At 41.8% G+C, this 14,027-nt stretch overlaps 2 protein-coding genes across 2 annotated transcripts in view; both read left to right on the top strand.

Annotated features, from left to right (window-relative positions):
- LOC131894704 (zinc finger protein 14-like) overlaps positions 1 to 14,027 on the top strand; it is a 137,111-nt gene that overhangs the window by 202 nt on the left and 122,882 nt on the right. The window lies entirely within an intron of this gene.
- On the top strand, positions 150 to 8,346 carry LOC131894701 (zinc finger protein 14-like). Its single transcript, XM_059245008.1, has 4 exons — positions 150 to 2,996; positions 5,821 to 5,947; positions 6,118 to 6,178; positions 6,701 to 8,346. The coding sequence occupies exons 1-4, from the start codon at positions 2,958 to 2,960 to the stop codon at positions 8,067 to 8,069; spliced, it is 1,596 nt and encodes a 531-aa protein (XP_059100991.1). The 5' UTR covers positions 150 to 2,957; the 3' UTR covers positions 8,070 to 8,346.

The raw sequence follows: 14,027 nt of genomic DNA on the forward strand, positions 1-14,027 counted from the left end.
GGGGTCCTCCCCGGGGGCTGGGGGAGGGGTGGGACCGGCCGGTGGACCCGGTACCCTGTGAAGTTCTCGTGTCACCCTTAGCCCCATCACCGGCCAGGCCCTGTCTCGGAGGATTCCGGTCACTTCCGCCTTCCCTGCCAGAGCGCGGGGAGCGGAAGGTCCCGCCCTTTGCGGGGTAGCTTCCGGTTTGCTGACGTCACCGACCGGTGCTGGCGCCCTGTTTGTGCTTTTGGTGTCGCACTTAAGGCCGTGTTCTCTGCACTGTGGTCTAGACGTTCTCGACTTGGTTTTTCACATTTAGGTCTAGGATCAACTCTGAGTTAATTTTGTGAAATTTTCTGAGTCTTTGTCCATAAAGTATATTTTTAGTATGATGTCCCAGAAACAGTTCTAGAAAAGACTGCTCAGTGGATTTCCTTTGCTATTTTACCAAAGGTCAGTTTGTCTTTTTAATTTTTAGTTTGTTTGTGGATCTGTTTATTCTTCCTAAATAGTGCGTTGTCTTGTGTATTTGATTGGAAATGTTAAGTGTATGCTGAGGGGTTGTCTGTGTTGTGCTGTTTTGGTTCTTTATTTTTATAAAAATATTTGTATATAATCTTTAGTAATTTTCTGTTACTGATAAGGAATTTTTAACATTTTTGGGGGAATTATGTTAAATCTGATATTGAAACTGACATTTTAGGGTCTCGTGGCTTTCTGTCATGTGTTGCCAAAAACGTAGACAAATACATTTGTATCTTTCCACAGTGTCAGGATTTACTGAATAGAAATTTAAAAGGTGTCATGCTTCCAATTGTAATCAGGTTTTTTTGCAAATTGTGATTACTAATATTAACTTCATATCACACAGTGAATATGTATGTATATGCACATATGCTGTTTACAGAATGCATGGCAGTTCAAGAGGCTGCAGCAGAGTTCAAAGGGTCTTAGACGGTTGACGGAGAGACAAGCAGGTAGTGTTTCAGGTGAGATAAACCAGAACCCAGGACCAGTGCGCCACAGGGAGGGAACTTTGAGTGAAGCCTGGGGAAGAGTCAGGTTTGAAAGTGTAGCTATAGTGTTCCAGCTGTGAGATGAAAGGCGGACTGGGGTCTGAGATGAGGTCCTGGTCCCAGTGGACAATCAAGAAGAGTCCCTGCCTTGGCTCCCATTTCAGGTATCAGATGATAGTTTGGTTTTAGGCTAGGTGTCCATCACTTCCTGAGGCCAGGCAAGGGAGTTGCATCCTCATCTACAACATTTTAAATAAGTGTGTGTGTATGTGTGTGTATGTATTTATCAACTCACCCTGATAAATTTGTAAGTACTCTTTTTCTACTCCCAGGAATAAGCTGTTTCCTAGTCTGTGGTGCATGGGTAATCGTTTTGAACGTTATGAGGAGTGAATACAAGTGGAAGATAATGTCATACAATGTTGAGGCTTCCCGGCCTCTGTGATAGTGACTTTTGTTTTTGTTTTTCTGTCATTAGAAATGTTTGCTTCTTTGTAGTTGGAAGTTTTCCTGTGTCCCGCCTGGTCTGCAGCTGCTCAGACCCAAATAAACACACAGAAGTTTAAATTAATTAAAAACTGTATGGTCATTAGCTCAGGCTTATTACTGACTAGCTCTTTCACTTAAGTTAACCCATAATTCTTATCTATGTTTAGCCATGTGGCTTGGTACCTTTTCTCAGTTCTGCCTTCACATCTTGCTTCCTCTGTGTCTGGATAGCGACTCCTGACTCAGCTCTTCCTCTTCCCAGCATTCCTTTAGTCTGCTCACCCCACTTATACTTCCTGCCTGGCTACTGGCCAATCAGCATTTTATTAAACCAGTGTACAAAAGCATTATCCTACAGCAGCTCTTGTCTAAAGGCTTTTCTCTTATCTACCCTTTTCTTAATTTACACATGATGTAGAATTGGTATTTGTACATCCAGTTGTGTACTGTTGTCAGAGGAAGATGATGGTCTTTTTTATATTAATGTATCATAAAAGTTTTAGTAGTCCTTTAGTAGTTCCTCAGGTTTTTGTGGATTTTCTTTCCTTCCTTCCTTCCTTCCTTCCTTTGTTTTTTAAAAGACTTACTTATTTATTATGTATACAGTGTTCTGCAAGCATGTATGCTTACAGGCCAGAAGAGGGCACCAGAGATCATTACAGATGGTTGTGAGCCACCATGTGGTTGCTGGGAATTGAACTTAGCACCTCTGGAAGAGCAGCCTGTGCTCTTAACCTCTGAGCCATCTCTCCAGCCCTTTTGTGAATTTTCTCTATGGAATTTTTTTTTTTTAGCTCAATGTCTCCACATTTATTTCCATGTCTCTGCTCAGTTATTGATATTTTCATATGACTTTTTGGGATTTAACTTGTTGATTTGTTACATTACATTGATTTCAGAGTTTTTCTTTTCTAGTTCTGGGTATTGAATCAAGGCTTGAAAATGTGGACAATAGAAAGATAAAGATAGAGCATAGTCACTGGGCTTCAGAGAGGCTCTTTGAAAGGTGCCTGATGGTACACGTAATAAAGTATTCCTGGAAAAGCTGAGAACATTAAAAACAGAGCTAACAGCTTCAAAAACCTTAGATTGGAAACTTTTACCATATGTAATCAACTAAGAGGCCTGTCTCTGTGCAGGTCTGCCAGGGGATTTCAGGAAGGATTAACTGAGGCGAGAAGACCCTTTCGTATAGTGGGTAGCACTTTGAGTGTGACCTCAGTAGAGAGAAGTCCAAAGAAGAAGCAGTGTTGCTTTCCTGCCTGCCTTCACTTCTTGCTGGTGAGTGCATCTGTCAATTGCTGCTGCTGCTGTTCTGCCGCCACCTCATCCTTCACTGACATTGGAACCCAGCTTCTTGGGCCTTCCAGTGTGGACTGAAGAGCAGAAGCTGTCCAGGTGTGCTCTGGGCCTTTGGCACCTGATTGAAGCTCCTGAGGCTTCCAGCCTTGTGGACGGATCCTCTCCATCATGGAGACAGCCATTGTTGGACTATCCAGGCCAGATCAGGTAATCCAATCTAATATATATCTGTTGTGGTATCTATTAATTTCTAGCTGCTAGAGAACTCAGATTTGTTCAATGGCCACCTATGTCCACCTTTTTTTCAGGAGTTCCTGAAATATTTTTAAATTGCCATTTTCTATTTTATAGTTTGCACATGTAAGCCATATAAGAAAGGTATTTTTTTCTATTTTCTTTACCACTTGAAGGCCTAAAATAATAACTAGAACAGCACACTTAGCACCAACAAGTAATGCTATCAGAATTTGGGGAGTCTTGCCACAGTTGCTAGATGTTACCAGGAAAATTGGTATTTTTTCTTGGGGTTGTTAATCCCTACTGGGCAAGAATTAAGACCACTACCGCAATGTTTTGAGCCAAATTTGAAGCAAGCTTTATTAACTACTGGCCAGGATGATGGACACTGGCCAAGTCCATGCCCAGGATTCCCAGAGAATGGTGCTGAACTATATTAGACAGGAGCTTATAAAGGCAAAACCACAAGGTTACATACTTCCTGCTTTTGTCCAATTGGGGGAAAGCATACATCCTGACGTGATTCCTGCCTACATACCTCTTTCCTGTGTGTGATCAAGCACATCCTGTGAGGTTGGGGGGCAACCAACTTTATTTCTAGAAGTGAAAACACATGGCTTGTTACCTTATATGAACAACAGCCCCCAGCATTCCAGGAAGTTATCTGTCCTTGTGCAAGTGGTGCTTACAGGTTAGAGGCATTTTTTTGTTTTATAGATCTCCACCCCTATCCCTTCAGACGGTTTCTCTGTCTAGCCCTGGCTGTCCTAGAACTCACTCTGTAGACCAGGCTGGCCTCGAACTCACAGAGTTCTGTCTGTGTCTCCCACCACTGGGCATTATTTTATAGCTCTTTTAAGCACAGCAATTTAAACTTAAAACATAACTTTAGTCCTCACAGGGTTTTTAGTTACATTAATAGAAGAATGTAAGAATGATCCCAAAGGAAAGCTTGAAGAAATTTTTATTAAGAATTTAAAGGAGAGGGGGGCCGGAGGGGGCAGAACAAGGGAATCTGTGGCTGATATGTAGAACTGAATTGTATTGCAAAATAAAAATAAAAATTAAAAAAAAAAAAAAAGAGTTTAAAGGAAAAACCCCAAGGCAGGAAGGCCTAAATCTTGACATCTGCCAGGAGAAGGGTGATGAAGAGGAAGAGAAAAATCCATGCCATATGAGTTAAGCCTGCACAGATGTTACCCACATGGCAAGGAGGGGGCCCTCAGAGAACAATGTAAACAACAAGCAGAAAAAGCATTCTTTTATGCTCTGGCCTGCATCTGAAAGGAAAGGAACAAAGAAAATAGTTTCATCTTGAGCATTCAGAAAGACAGACAGACCCAGAAGACCCTAATGCCAGCTGCTCTGTAGCATAGAGAAGCTTCTGTGAGGGAAATGAACATTATCTCATTCACAGGATAATTAATCCTCCCATCCCTTTAGCTTAAAACTAATCAGCCTTCCCTGGACTTGGTCCCTTGGTCATGTAATTGACCAGTTCAGTTGTATTAACTTTTTTTTTTTTCCTGAGACAGAGTTTCTCTCTGTAGCTGTCCTAGAACTTGCTCTGGAGGACAGTTTGGCCTCAAACTCCAGAGATCTGCTTGCCTCTGTCTCTTGAGTGCTGGAATTAAAGGCATGCGCCAACACTGCCCAGCTCTGTATCAACTCTTAAGGGCAGACAATGGCATTTCTCCACCCAGAGTTAGATTTCATTTGACTGGAAAGAACTAGCTTTTCCTTAATGGCGCTTCAGTGCTTCTGTGATGTTCCCTCTTGTGAAGAATCATTTAGGAACCAGAGAAGGATCAGAGCCTCTAAGTCCACTCAGAACCAAGGACAATTTCACTTTATGCTCAAGGACACAAATCAAGGCCCCCATCTCTAAACTGCCTGTACCATTTCTTTGTCTCCTGTTCCCCTCCTTCCTCTCACTGAAGAAGTAGCCCTAACTATCATTTAGGGATTTGAGACAACAGTTTATCTGGCTTCTTTGAGGTTGTCTAAAGTGAGGTCCAGTGTAGCAGTTGGTCGAGGGAACCTTGAATCTGTATTCATGGTTACATTTGTATGGCAACCAGGTCAGGTGTATGAGGAAAAGAATTCCTTTATTGGAACTTTGAAAAAGAAATGAAAGAGGAATAAGACTGAGTGGGGACAAATAAAAGTGAAATTGGAATAGTTTGAGCAGAGGATCAAGTCCATCCTGCCAGGAGCAGGCTTGATTTTTATACAGAAGCTTAATGTTGGAAGACCTAGGCAGAAAAACTGTCATCACACATCCCATATTCACTTTTGGGTCGCTGTGTCTGATTAGATGTCTCTGAGCTTGGAAGTTATTAATAGGCTGTCAAAAGGAAAACAGGAGTGTTCAGAATTGCCATGTTTGCATATCATTCATGCTGAGTCATTTACCCTTAACATTTCCTTTGCGCGCTCATAGGCAGGATTTTGTTTCCTCAGACCAGAAGAAGCTTAAACTCTGAGCATGAATTTCCAAGGACAGCCAGCCTCCTGAGCCCTAATGTTAATGCTGTTGTGTATATCGGATGATAGGGTGTGCCTGGGACAAGAAGTGGAGATGGCTGGAGAAAGGGAATGGGGTGGGGAAGCAGTGCCTCTCCTCCTGGGTGCAGTAATGAGGAGAGTGATGTGTCTGCTGTCTCTGAACATCACTCACTGGTTTTATTAGAACTCCTGTGTCATGGAGTGAGTGTGTGGGAACCACAGTTATGCTGTTGTACTGTCAGACATGGACAAATCCATTCTTATATACAAATATGGAATGTTTTAGGATCTGGTGAGCTTTGAGGATCTGGCCGTGAACTTCACCCAGGAAGAGTGGGATTTGCTAGATCCTTCTCAGAAGATTCTGTATGGAGATGTGATGCTGGAAACCTGCAGGAACTTCACTGCTATAGGTGAGGCTATCATCTTACCTTCACGCTGTAATTAGAGAGCAGGTGTTCCTGGTTGTTGATGGTCACAGTGATTTGGATGTGGAAAGGGAAAAATGTGGTGAAGAAATTAGGTGTAGTTTGTACTTGTACATTGTGGTAATTTATCACATATTTCTGTGACTTTGTTTCAGGATATGAATGGGAAGATCATACAATTGAAGACCATCATGAAGAGCCTGAAATAAATTTAAGGTAATTTGCATGCACAAGTGAAGCAAATGTCCCTCAAAGAAATTTTAATGTGCCATGAAAATTTAAGAACAAACTAACAAAACAAATAAACCCAACTTTAAGTTTATTCATCAGTAGAAAACTTTTACCTCAAATATATACCTTCATGTGAGTTTCAGATTTTGCATAGTCTTTTGGAACCAGTTCTGGGACCCTGCATTAATGAATGCTACCATTTCATCATAGGCCTATGGGAACCATATTGTAGAATCATCAGTTCATTTCTTTTTAGATCTTTCATATAAAAGCACACACATTTTGCTTGTTTTGGGTAGCAAGCTGTCCAAGAAAGTTGGTCTAATAGGCAAACAGTAGTAAAACAACTATCACTGATGGGCTTGTCATTTCTCACAGTAGTTACTTTTACAGATACCCTGATACTGAAGAAAGTGGTCAGGGTGGAGCAACCTTATCCATATACCAACCTCAGTATGAGCAGCAATGTGTGTGGAGAAATTTTCATGTGTCTTTCATTTTTAATAGGCACATCATATCTCACTCTGAATATACACAGTATGAACCTGAGGACTGTGAACAGAAGCCACAGGACTCTAATTATCTTACAAGGATAGAAGGATACACGGAAACTCAGACTTCGAGTGGACCTTCTGTGTGTGAGGTATGTTTAAAGACCTTTGGACTGTATCACCTGACTTACAATGGACATCACAACTATGACTACAAGGAAATTGGAGGAAGCCAGACGGATGAAAATGATTATGATAATCAATGCGATAAAACTTCCAGTTCCCTTCAAAAACAAGAAAAAAATCATACTGGAAAAAAACTCTATGTGTGTCAAGAGTGTGGTAAAGCCTTTAGGTATCCCAGTGCCCTCCAGTTACATGAAAGAATTCATACTGGAGAAAAACCCTATGAGTGTAAAGACTGTGGGAAAGCCTTTAGAGGTCTCAGCGCCCTTCATTTGCATGAAAGGATTCATACCGGAGAAAAACCCTATGAGTGTAAACAGTGTGGCAGAGCCTTCACGTATCTCAGTGCCCTTCAATTACATGAAAGAATTCATACTGAGGAAAGACCCTGTGAGTGTAAACAATGTGGGAAAACCTTTAGATATAGCAGGGCCCTCAAATTACATGAAAGAATTCATACTGGAGAAAAGCCCTATGAATGTAAGCAATGTGGGAAATTCTTTAGAAGTCACAGGACCCTTAAGTTACATAAAAGAATTCATACTGGAGAAAAACCCTATGAGTGTAAAGAATGTGGGAAAGCCTTTAGATGGCTTACTTCTCTGAAGTTACATGAAAAAATTCATACAGGAGAAAAACCCTATGAATGCCAAGAGTGTGGGAAAGCCTTCCGGTGTCAGGCTTCCTATCATAGACATAAAATAACTCATGGTGGAGAAACACTGTATGAGTGTAAAGAATGTGGTAAGTCCTTCATTTACCCCTCTTTACTTCAAGTGCATGAAAGAACTCACACAGGTGAAAAGCCTTTTGAGTGTAAGCTGTGTGGGAAAGCCTTTAGATGTCAATCTTCGCTTCGATTGCATGAAAGAACGCACACCGGAGAAAAACCCTATGAATGTAAACACTGTGGTAAAGCCTTTTCAAGTTATAATTATCTTCGATTTCATGAAAGAAGCCACACTGGAGAGAAACCCTATGAATGTAAAGAATGTGGTAAAACTTTCACACATCGCTCTTACCTTCGATCACATGAAAGAAGACATACTGGAGAGAAACCGTATCAGTGTGTTCAGTGTGGCAGATCCTTCAGTCGGCATAGTTCCTTTAAAAGACATCAGTCCGTTCATGGAGTGGAAAATGCCTATGAATGTCAACAATATCTACTTCCTTTATCCCCATTTTCTTCAAATGAATGAAAGAACAGATAATTGGCAACAAACCCTTTGAATGTAAACGATGTTGCAAAAATGTCCCCATCCACATAAAACACGTGCGGGACTCAAGACAGGGATGAGCCTTTTATATGTAAACTGTATGGCATAGCCTTTCAGGGGTCAGGGTGTCCTTCAAGTCCATGAGGGAATTCATGCTGGGCAAAGCTTATATTTGTTACCAATGTGGTAAGTGCCACTTGTCACACTTCCTTTCAGAGAGGTAAATTAATTCGTACTGGGCAAATGCCCTATGAATGTACAGGATATGGTTAGTCTTTCATTTATCCCTGTTTGCCTTAAAATCATGAAAGAACTCATAGTGGTGAGAAACCACATGAATATAAACAATGTGGAAAAGACTTCAGGTGTCACAGGTCCTTTCAGTAGCATGAGTGAAATCTCATGATGGAGAGAAAATGGGAATTGAAGGTGTGTTAAAGCCTTTAGATATCATTGCTCCCTTAGATTCATGAGTGAACTTGTACTGGAAATAGTTTTCCAAGTGAAAATAAAAGCTGTGAAGCCTTCAAGGTCACAGTTCTTTCAGAAACTTATGATGATGGATGGTGGGCAGTTCTGTAAGTATAAGGAGTGTGGGAGCTTAATGGTTGCCGGGAGATGGATGTTTCCTTTATAGTGGCTGCCCATGACTTGCCTGGGTTCTTGTAAATACCCCCAATTAAACTCAGTGGTTCCTCGAGCCACACTTGGGTAGAATCATTCTTTGTCCCTGTCTTTGGTGCCCTGTTTGAAGACCAGTAGACCTTCATAATGTCTTCAAAGTTCCCACTATAGGGACTGGTAAAGTCGGGCTGTATTTACATCAGTGTGAAACATCGAGAAAGAGGGAGGCTGTGTCTTACAGTGCTTTGTGTCTGTTGGGTGGGATTGTGGTTTGCTTCATTTGTCAACTTGATAAACTCTGGAACCACCTGGGAAATTATGAATTACCTAGGTTAGGTTAGCTTTTGGACACAGCTCTGAGGGAGTTCCTTACTTGGATTAACTGAGGTAGGAAGACCCACCCTGAATTGTGTCAGCACTATTTTATGGACTGAGTAAAAGACAAAAGGAGCTGAGCACAGGCATTCCTTGCTGTCTGCCTTGGGACCATGGATAAAATGTGCCGTGCTATGTTAACTCCTGCCACCATGTCTGGTCCACAGGATTGTAACCTGGAACTGTGAGCTGAAATAAACCCTTTTTCCCCTAAATTGCTTTTGTCAAGATATTTTATCCCAGCCACAGGAGTGAAGTTAAGACTTCCTGGACCTGCGCACAGCAGGAATACTTGCATTGTCTCTGATGTGAGTGGAGACAGCACTGGAGGGGTGCCTTCTGAGGCTGCAGCATCCATGGCGGTAAGCCCAACGTGTCCTGTTCCAAGGTGCCATGAAACGGCATGCCTTCTTGATGCATTGCCAGCTTCACAACCCATGCTGCAACTTTGATGTAGTGCAGCACACCTCTATGAAAGATGAGGTGAGCTGAAAAGGCTAGAGAATCTTACAGTCTCTGAAAGATGCATCTGTGGGACATACTGCCATCATATGCATGTTCCTTGTTGCAGGCAGTGGGACATGTAACAGGCTGAGGTGTCAGCCCTGCAGGAGCTTACCCACATGTGCAGCCATTACACCAAGGAGAGACATGCAGGTACTCTTCTGTGTTAGCCTCATTGGCAGGAAAGGTACAGAGAAAAGAAATGAGATGGAGGAGATGAGTGATGACAGATTAAATCTGTACTTCCCAAAACAACCCAATTCTTCTGAGATCCCAAACCTGGAACCCATGGAAAGAATTAAATAGCGAGGAGAAAGAGTGAGGTCACAGAGGAGTTACCCCTAAGGTCTGACCTTACTATGAATCAAAGGATCATAATAGAGCATGGAGATGGAGGCATGGATAGTAGCCCTGTACAAGGAAACTGATAGCAAATGCCCTGCCATGGAAGGCTTCAAGCTTGAGCAAATGTTTAATAGGACAGTGTAGCTGAGAAAGTTCAAGTTTGTAAGAGGTGACCACTTAAGTCCTTATAAGGTGTGTGTGATTGTTTTTCTTTAATTTTTTTTCATTGTTCTTTATTAAGAATTTTTTTTTTTTTTTTTTTGGTTTTTTGAGACAGGGTTTCTCTGTGTAGCTTTGCGCCTTTCCTGGAACTCACTTGTTAGCCCAGGCTGGCCTCGAACTCACAGAGATCCACCTGGCTCTGCCTCCCGAGTGCTGGGATTAAAGGCGTGCGCCACCACCGCCCGGTAAGAAATTTTTTACTCACTCTGCATACAACCCACAATCCCTCCTCCTCCCTCCTCTCACCCTCCAGCTCTCCCTCCCGAGCTACCCCATATCCCCACATCCCCCAAATCAAGGTCTCCCATGGGGTGTCAGCAGAGCCCAGCACGCTGAGCTGAGGCAGGTCCAAGCCCCTCCCCACTGCACCAAGGCTGTGCACAGGCACTGGGCACTGGGCTCCCAAAAGCCTGCCCATGCACCAGGGATGGATTTCGATCACCCTGCCTGGGTACCCCCCAAACAGCTCGAGCCAAACAACCGTGTTCCATATCCAGAGGGCCTAGTCTAGTCTCATGGGGGCTCCACAGCCACTAGTGTACAGTTCATGGGCTTCCACTAGTGTGGCTTGTCATCTCTGCATGTCTTCCCATCATGATTTCAACATCCCCCGTCTGCAGAATCCCTCCTCTCATCGATTGGATTCCCAGAGCTCAGTCTGGCAACTGGCCGTGGATCTCTGCATCTGCCTCCATCAGTCACTGGACAAAGGCTCTATGATGACAGTTAGGTTATTCACTAGACTGGTTACCTGAGTAGACCAGTCTAGGCACCCTCTAAACCACTGCCAGCACTCCAAGGTGGGGTCATCCTTGTGGATTTCTGAGAGCCTCTCCAGTACCCTGCCTCTTCTTATTCCCATGGTGTCCTTATATATCATGGTATCTCTCTCCCTGCCCTCCCACTCTGTCCCTGTTCCAGCTTGACTCTCCCTTTTCGCTATGTTCTCAATGCACCACTCCTCGCTCTCCAACCCCCCTGCCCACTCCCAGTCCCCTCATGTAGATCTCATCCACTTCTTCACTGGGCCATCCATGTGTCCCTCCTAGGGTCTTTCCTTGTTAGGTAGCCTCTCTGGAGCTCTGGGTTGCAGTCTGGCCATCCCTTCCCTCACATCTAGTATCCACTTAGGAGTGACTACATACTATGTTTGTCCTTCTGAGTCTGGGTTAACTCACTCAGAATATTTTCTAGTTCCATCCATTTGCTTGCAAATTGCATGATATCATTGTTTTTTTACTGCTGAGTAGTACTCCATGTGCTACATTTTCTTTATCCATTCTTCAGTTGAGGGACATCTAGGTTGTTTCCAGGTTCTTGCATTACAAATAATGCTGATATGAACATAGTTGAGCATGTGTCCTTATGGTAAGATTGAGCATTCTGTTTCTGCTCTCTGCTCTGCTCTGCTCCCTCCCCCCCACCATCTTTCTCTCTGCCCTCTGCATGTGCTCTTTCCCAGGCCTGGTCTTTCCCCACCCATGTTCCTCCTAATAAAGCTCTCTGTAACTAAAAAAAAAAAAAAAAAAAAAAAAAAAAAAAAAAAAAAAAAAAAAAAAAATTGAGCATTCCTTGGGTATAAGTCCAAAAGTGGTATAGCTGGGTCTTGAGGAAGACTTATTCTCAATTTTCTGAGAAACTGCTATACTGATTTCCAGAATGGCTATACAAGTTTGCATTCCCACCAACAGTGGAGGAGTGTTCCCCTTGCTCCACATCCTCTCCAGTGTTTTTGATCATAGCCATTCTGACAGGTGTAAGATGGTATCTCAGAGTCATTTTGATTTGCATTTCCCTGATGACTTAAGGATGTTGAGCAATTCCTTAAATGTCTTTCAGCCATTTGAGATTCTTCTATTGAGAATTCTCTGTTAAGCTCTTGTAGCTCATTTTTTAATTGGATTGTTCAGTGTTTTGAAGTCAAGCTTTTTGAGTTCTTTATATATTTTAGAGATCAGCCCTTGGTCAGATGTGGGGTTGGTGAAGATCTTTTCCCATTCTGTAAGCTGTCGTTTTGTCTTATTGACCATGTCCTTTGCTCTACAAAAGCTTCTCAGTTTCAGGAGGTCCCATTTATTAATTGTTGCTCTCAGTGTCTGTGCTACTGGTGTTATATTTAGGAAGTGGTTTTCTGTGCCTATGCGTTCAAGGCAACTTTCTACTTTCTATCAAGTTCAGTGTAACTGGATTTATGTTGAGGTCTTTGATCCACTTAGACTTGAGTTTTGTGCATGGTCACAGATATGGATGTATTCACAGTCTTCTGCAAGTTGACATCCAGTTATGCCAGTACCATTTGTTGAAGATTTTTTTTCCCCCCACGGTACTGTTTTGGCTTCTTTGTTAAAATTATATGTTCATAGGTGTGTGGATTAATGTCAGGATCTTCAATTTGATTCCATTGGTCCACATGTCAGTTTTTGTGTCAGTACCAAGCTGTTTTTTATTACTATAGCTCTATGGTAGAGCTTGAGGTCAGGGATTGTGATGCCTCCAGAGGGTGCTTTATTATACAGGATTCTTTTAGCTATCCTAGGTTTTTTGTTTTTCCATATAAAGTTAAGTATTGTTCTTTCCAGGTCTGTGAAGAATTGTGTTGGGATTTTGATGGGGATTGCATTGAATCTGTAGATTGCTTTTGGTAAGATTGCCATTTTTACTATGTTAATTCTACCTGTCCATGAGCAAGGGAGATCTTTCCATTTTCTGATATCTTCTTTAATTTCTTTCTTCAGAGACTTAAAGTTCTTATCATACAGGTTTTTCACTTGCTTAGTTAGAGTTACCCCAAGGTATTTTATATTATTTGTGGCTATTGTAAAGGGTGATGTTTCTCTGATTTCTTTCTCAGCCCATTTATCATTTGTACATAGGAGGGCTACTGATTTTTTTGAGTTAATCTTGTATCCTGCCACATTACTGAAGGAAGTTAGAATTTTGGGGGTCACCTTTGTATACTATCATATCATCTGCAAATAGTGAAAGTTTGACTTCTTCCTTTCCAATTTGTATCCCCTTGATCTCCTTTTGTTGTCTTATTGCTCTAGCTAGAACTTCAAGTACTATGTTGAATAAGTATGGTGAGAGTGGACAGCCTTGTCTTTGTCCTGATTTTAGTGGAATCGCTTTGAGTCTCTCTTCATTTAATTTGATGTTGGCTGTTGGCTTGCTGTAAATTGCCTTTATTATGTTTAGGAATGTTCCTTGTATTCCTGATCTCTCTAAAACCTTTATCATGAAGGGGTGTTGGATTTTATCAAAGGCTTTTTCAGCATCTAATGAGATGATCATGTGTTTTTTTTTTCTTTCAGTTTGTTTATATGGTATATTACATTTACAGATTTTTATATGTTGAACCATCCTTGCATCCCTGGGATGAAGCCTACTTGGTCATCGTGGATAATTTTTTTGATGTGTTCCTGGATTTAGTTAGCCAGTATTTTATTGAGTATTTTTGCATCAATGTTCATGAGGGAGATTGGTCTGTAATTCTCTTTCTTTGTTGCATCTTTGTGTGGTTTGGGTATGAGGGTAACTGTAGCCTCATAAAAAGAGTTTGGTAATGTTCCTTCTGTTTCTGTTGTGTGGAATAATTTGAAGAGTATTGGTATTATTTCTGAAAATCTGATAGAATTCTGTGCTGAAACCATCTGGTCCTGGGCTTTTTTGGTTGGGAGACTTTTAATGACTGATTCTATTTCCTTAGGGGTTATTGGTCTATTTAAATAGTTTATCTGGTCTTGATTTAACTTTGGTTTGTGGTACCTATCCAGACAATTGTCCATGTCTTTCAGATTTTCTAATTTTGTGGAGTACATGTTTTTGAAATATGACCTGATGATTCTCTGGATTTCCTTGTTGTCTGGTGTT

This window comes from Peromyscus eremicus, chromosome 17, assembly GCF_949786415.1.
Source record: "Peromyscus eremicus chromosome 17, PerEre_H2_v1, whole genome shotgun sequence".
NCBI lineage: Eukaryota > Metazoa > Chordata > Mammalia > Rodentia > Cricetidae > Peromyscus > Peromyscus eremicus.

Excerpts from the sequence above, each read along its gene's own strand:
- LOC131894701 (XM_059245008.1), top strand. The coding sequence starts at position 2,958 with ATGGAGACAGCCATTGTTGGACTATCCAGGCCAGATCAG. Across the intron at positions 2,997-5,820 it reads GACTATCCAGGCCAGATCAG|GATCTGGTGAGCTTTGAGGA; the intron begins GTAATCCAATCT and ends GGAATGTTTTAG. Across the intron at positions 5,948-6,117 it reads CAGGAACTTCACTGCTATAG|GATATGAATGGGAAGATCAT; the intron begins GTGAGGCTATCA and ends ACTTTGTTTCAG.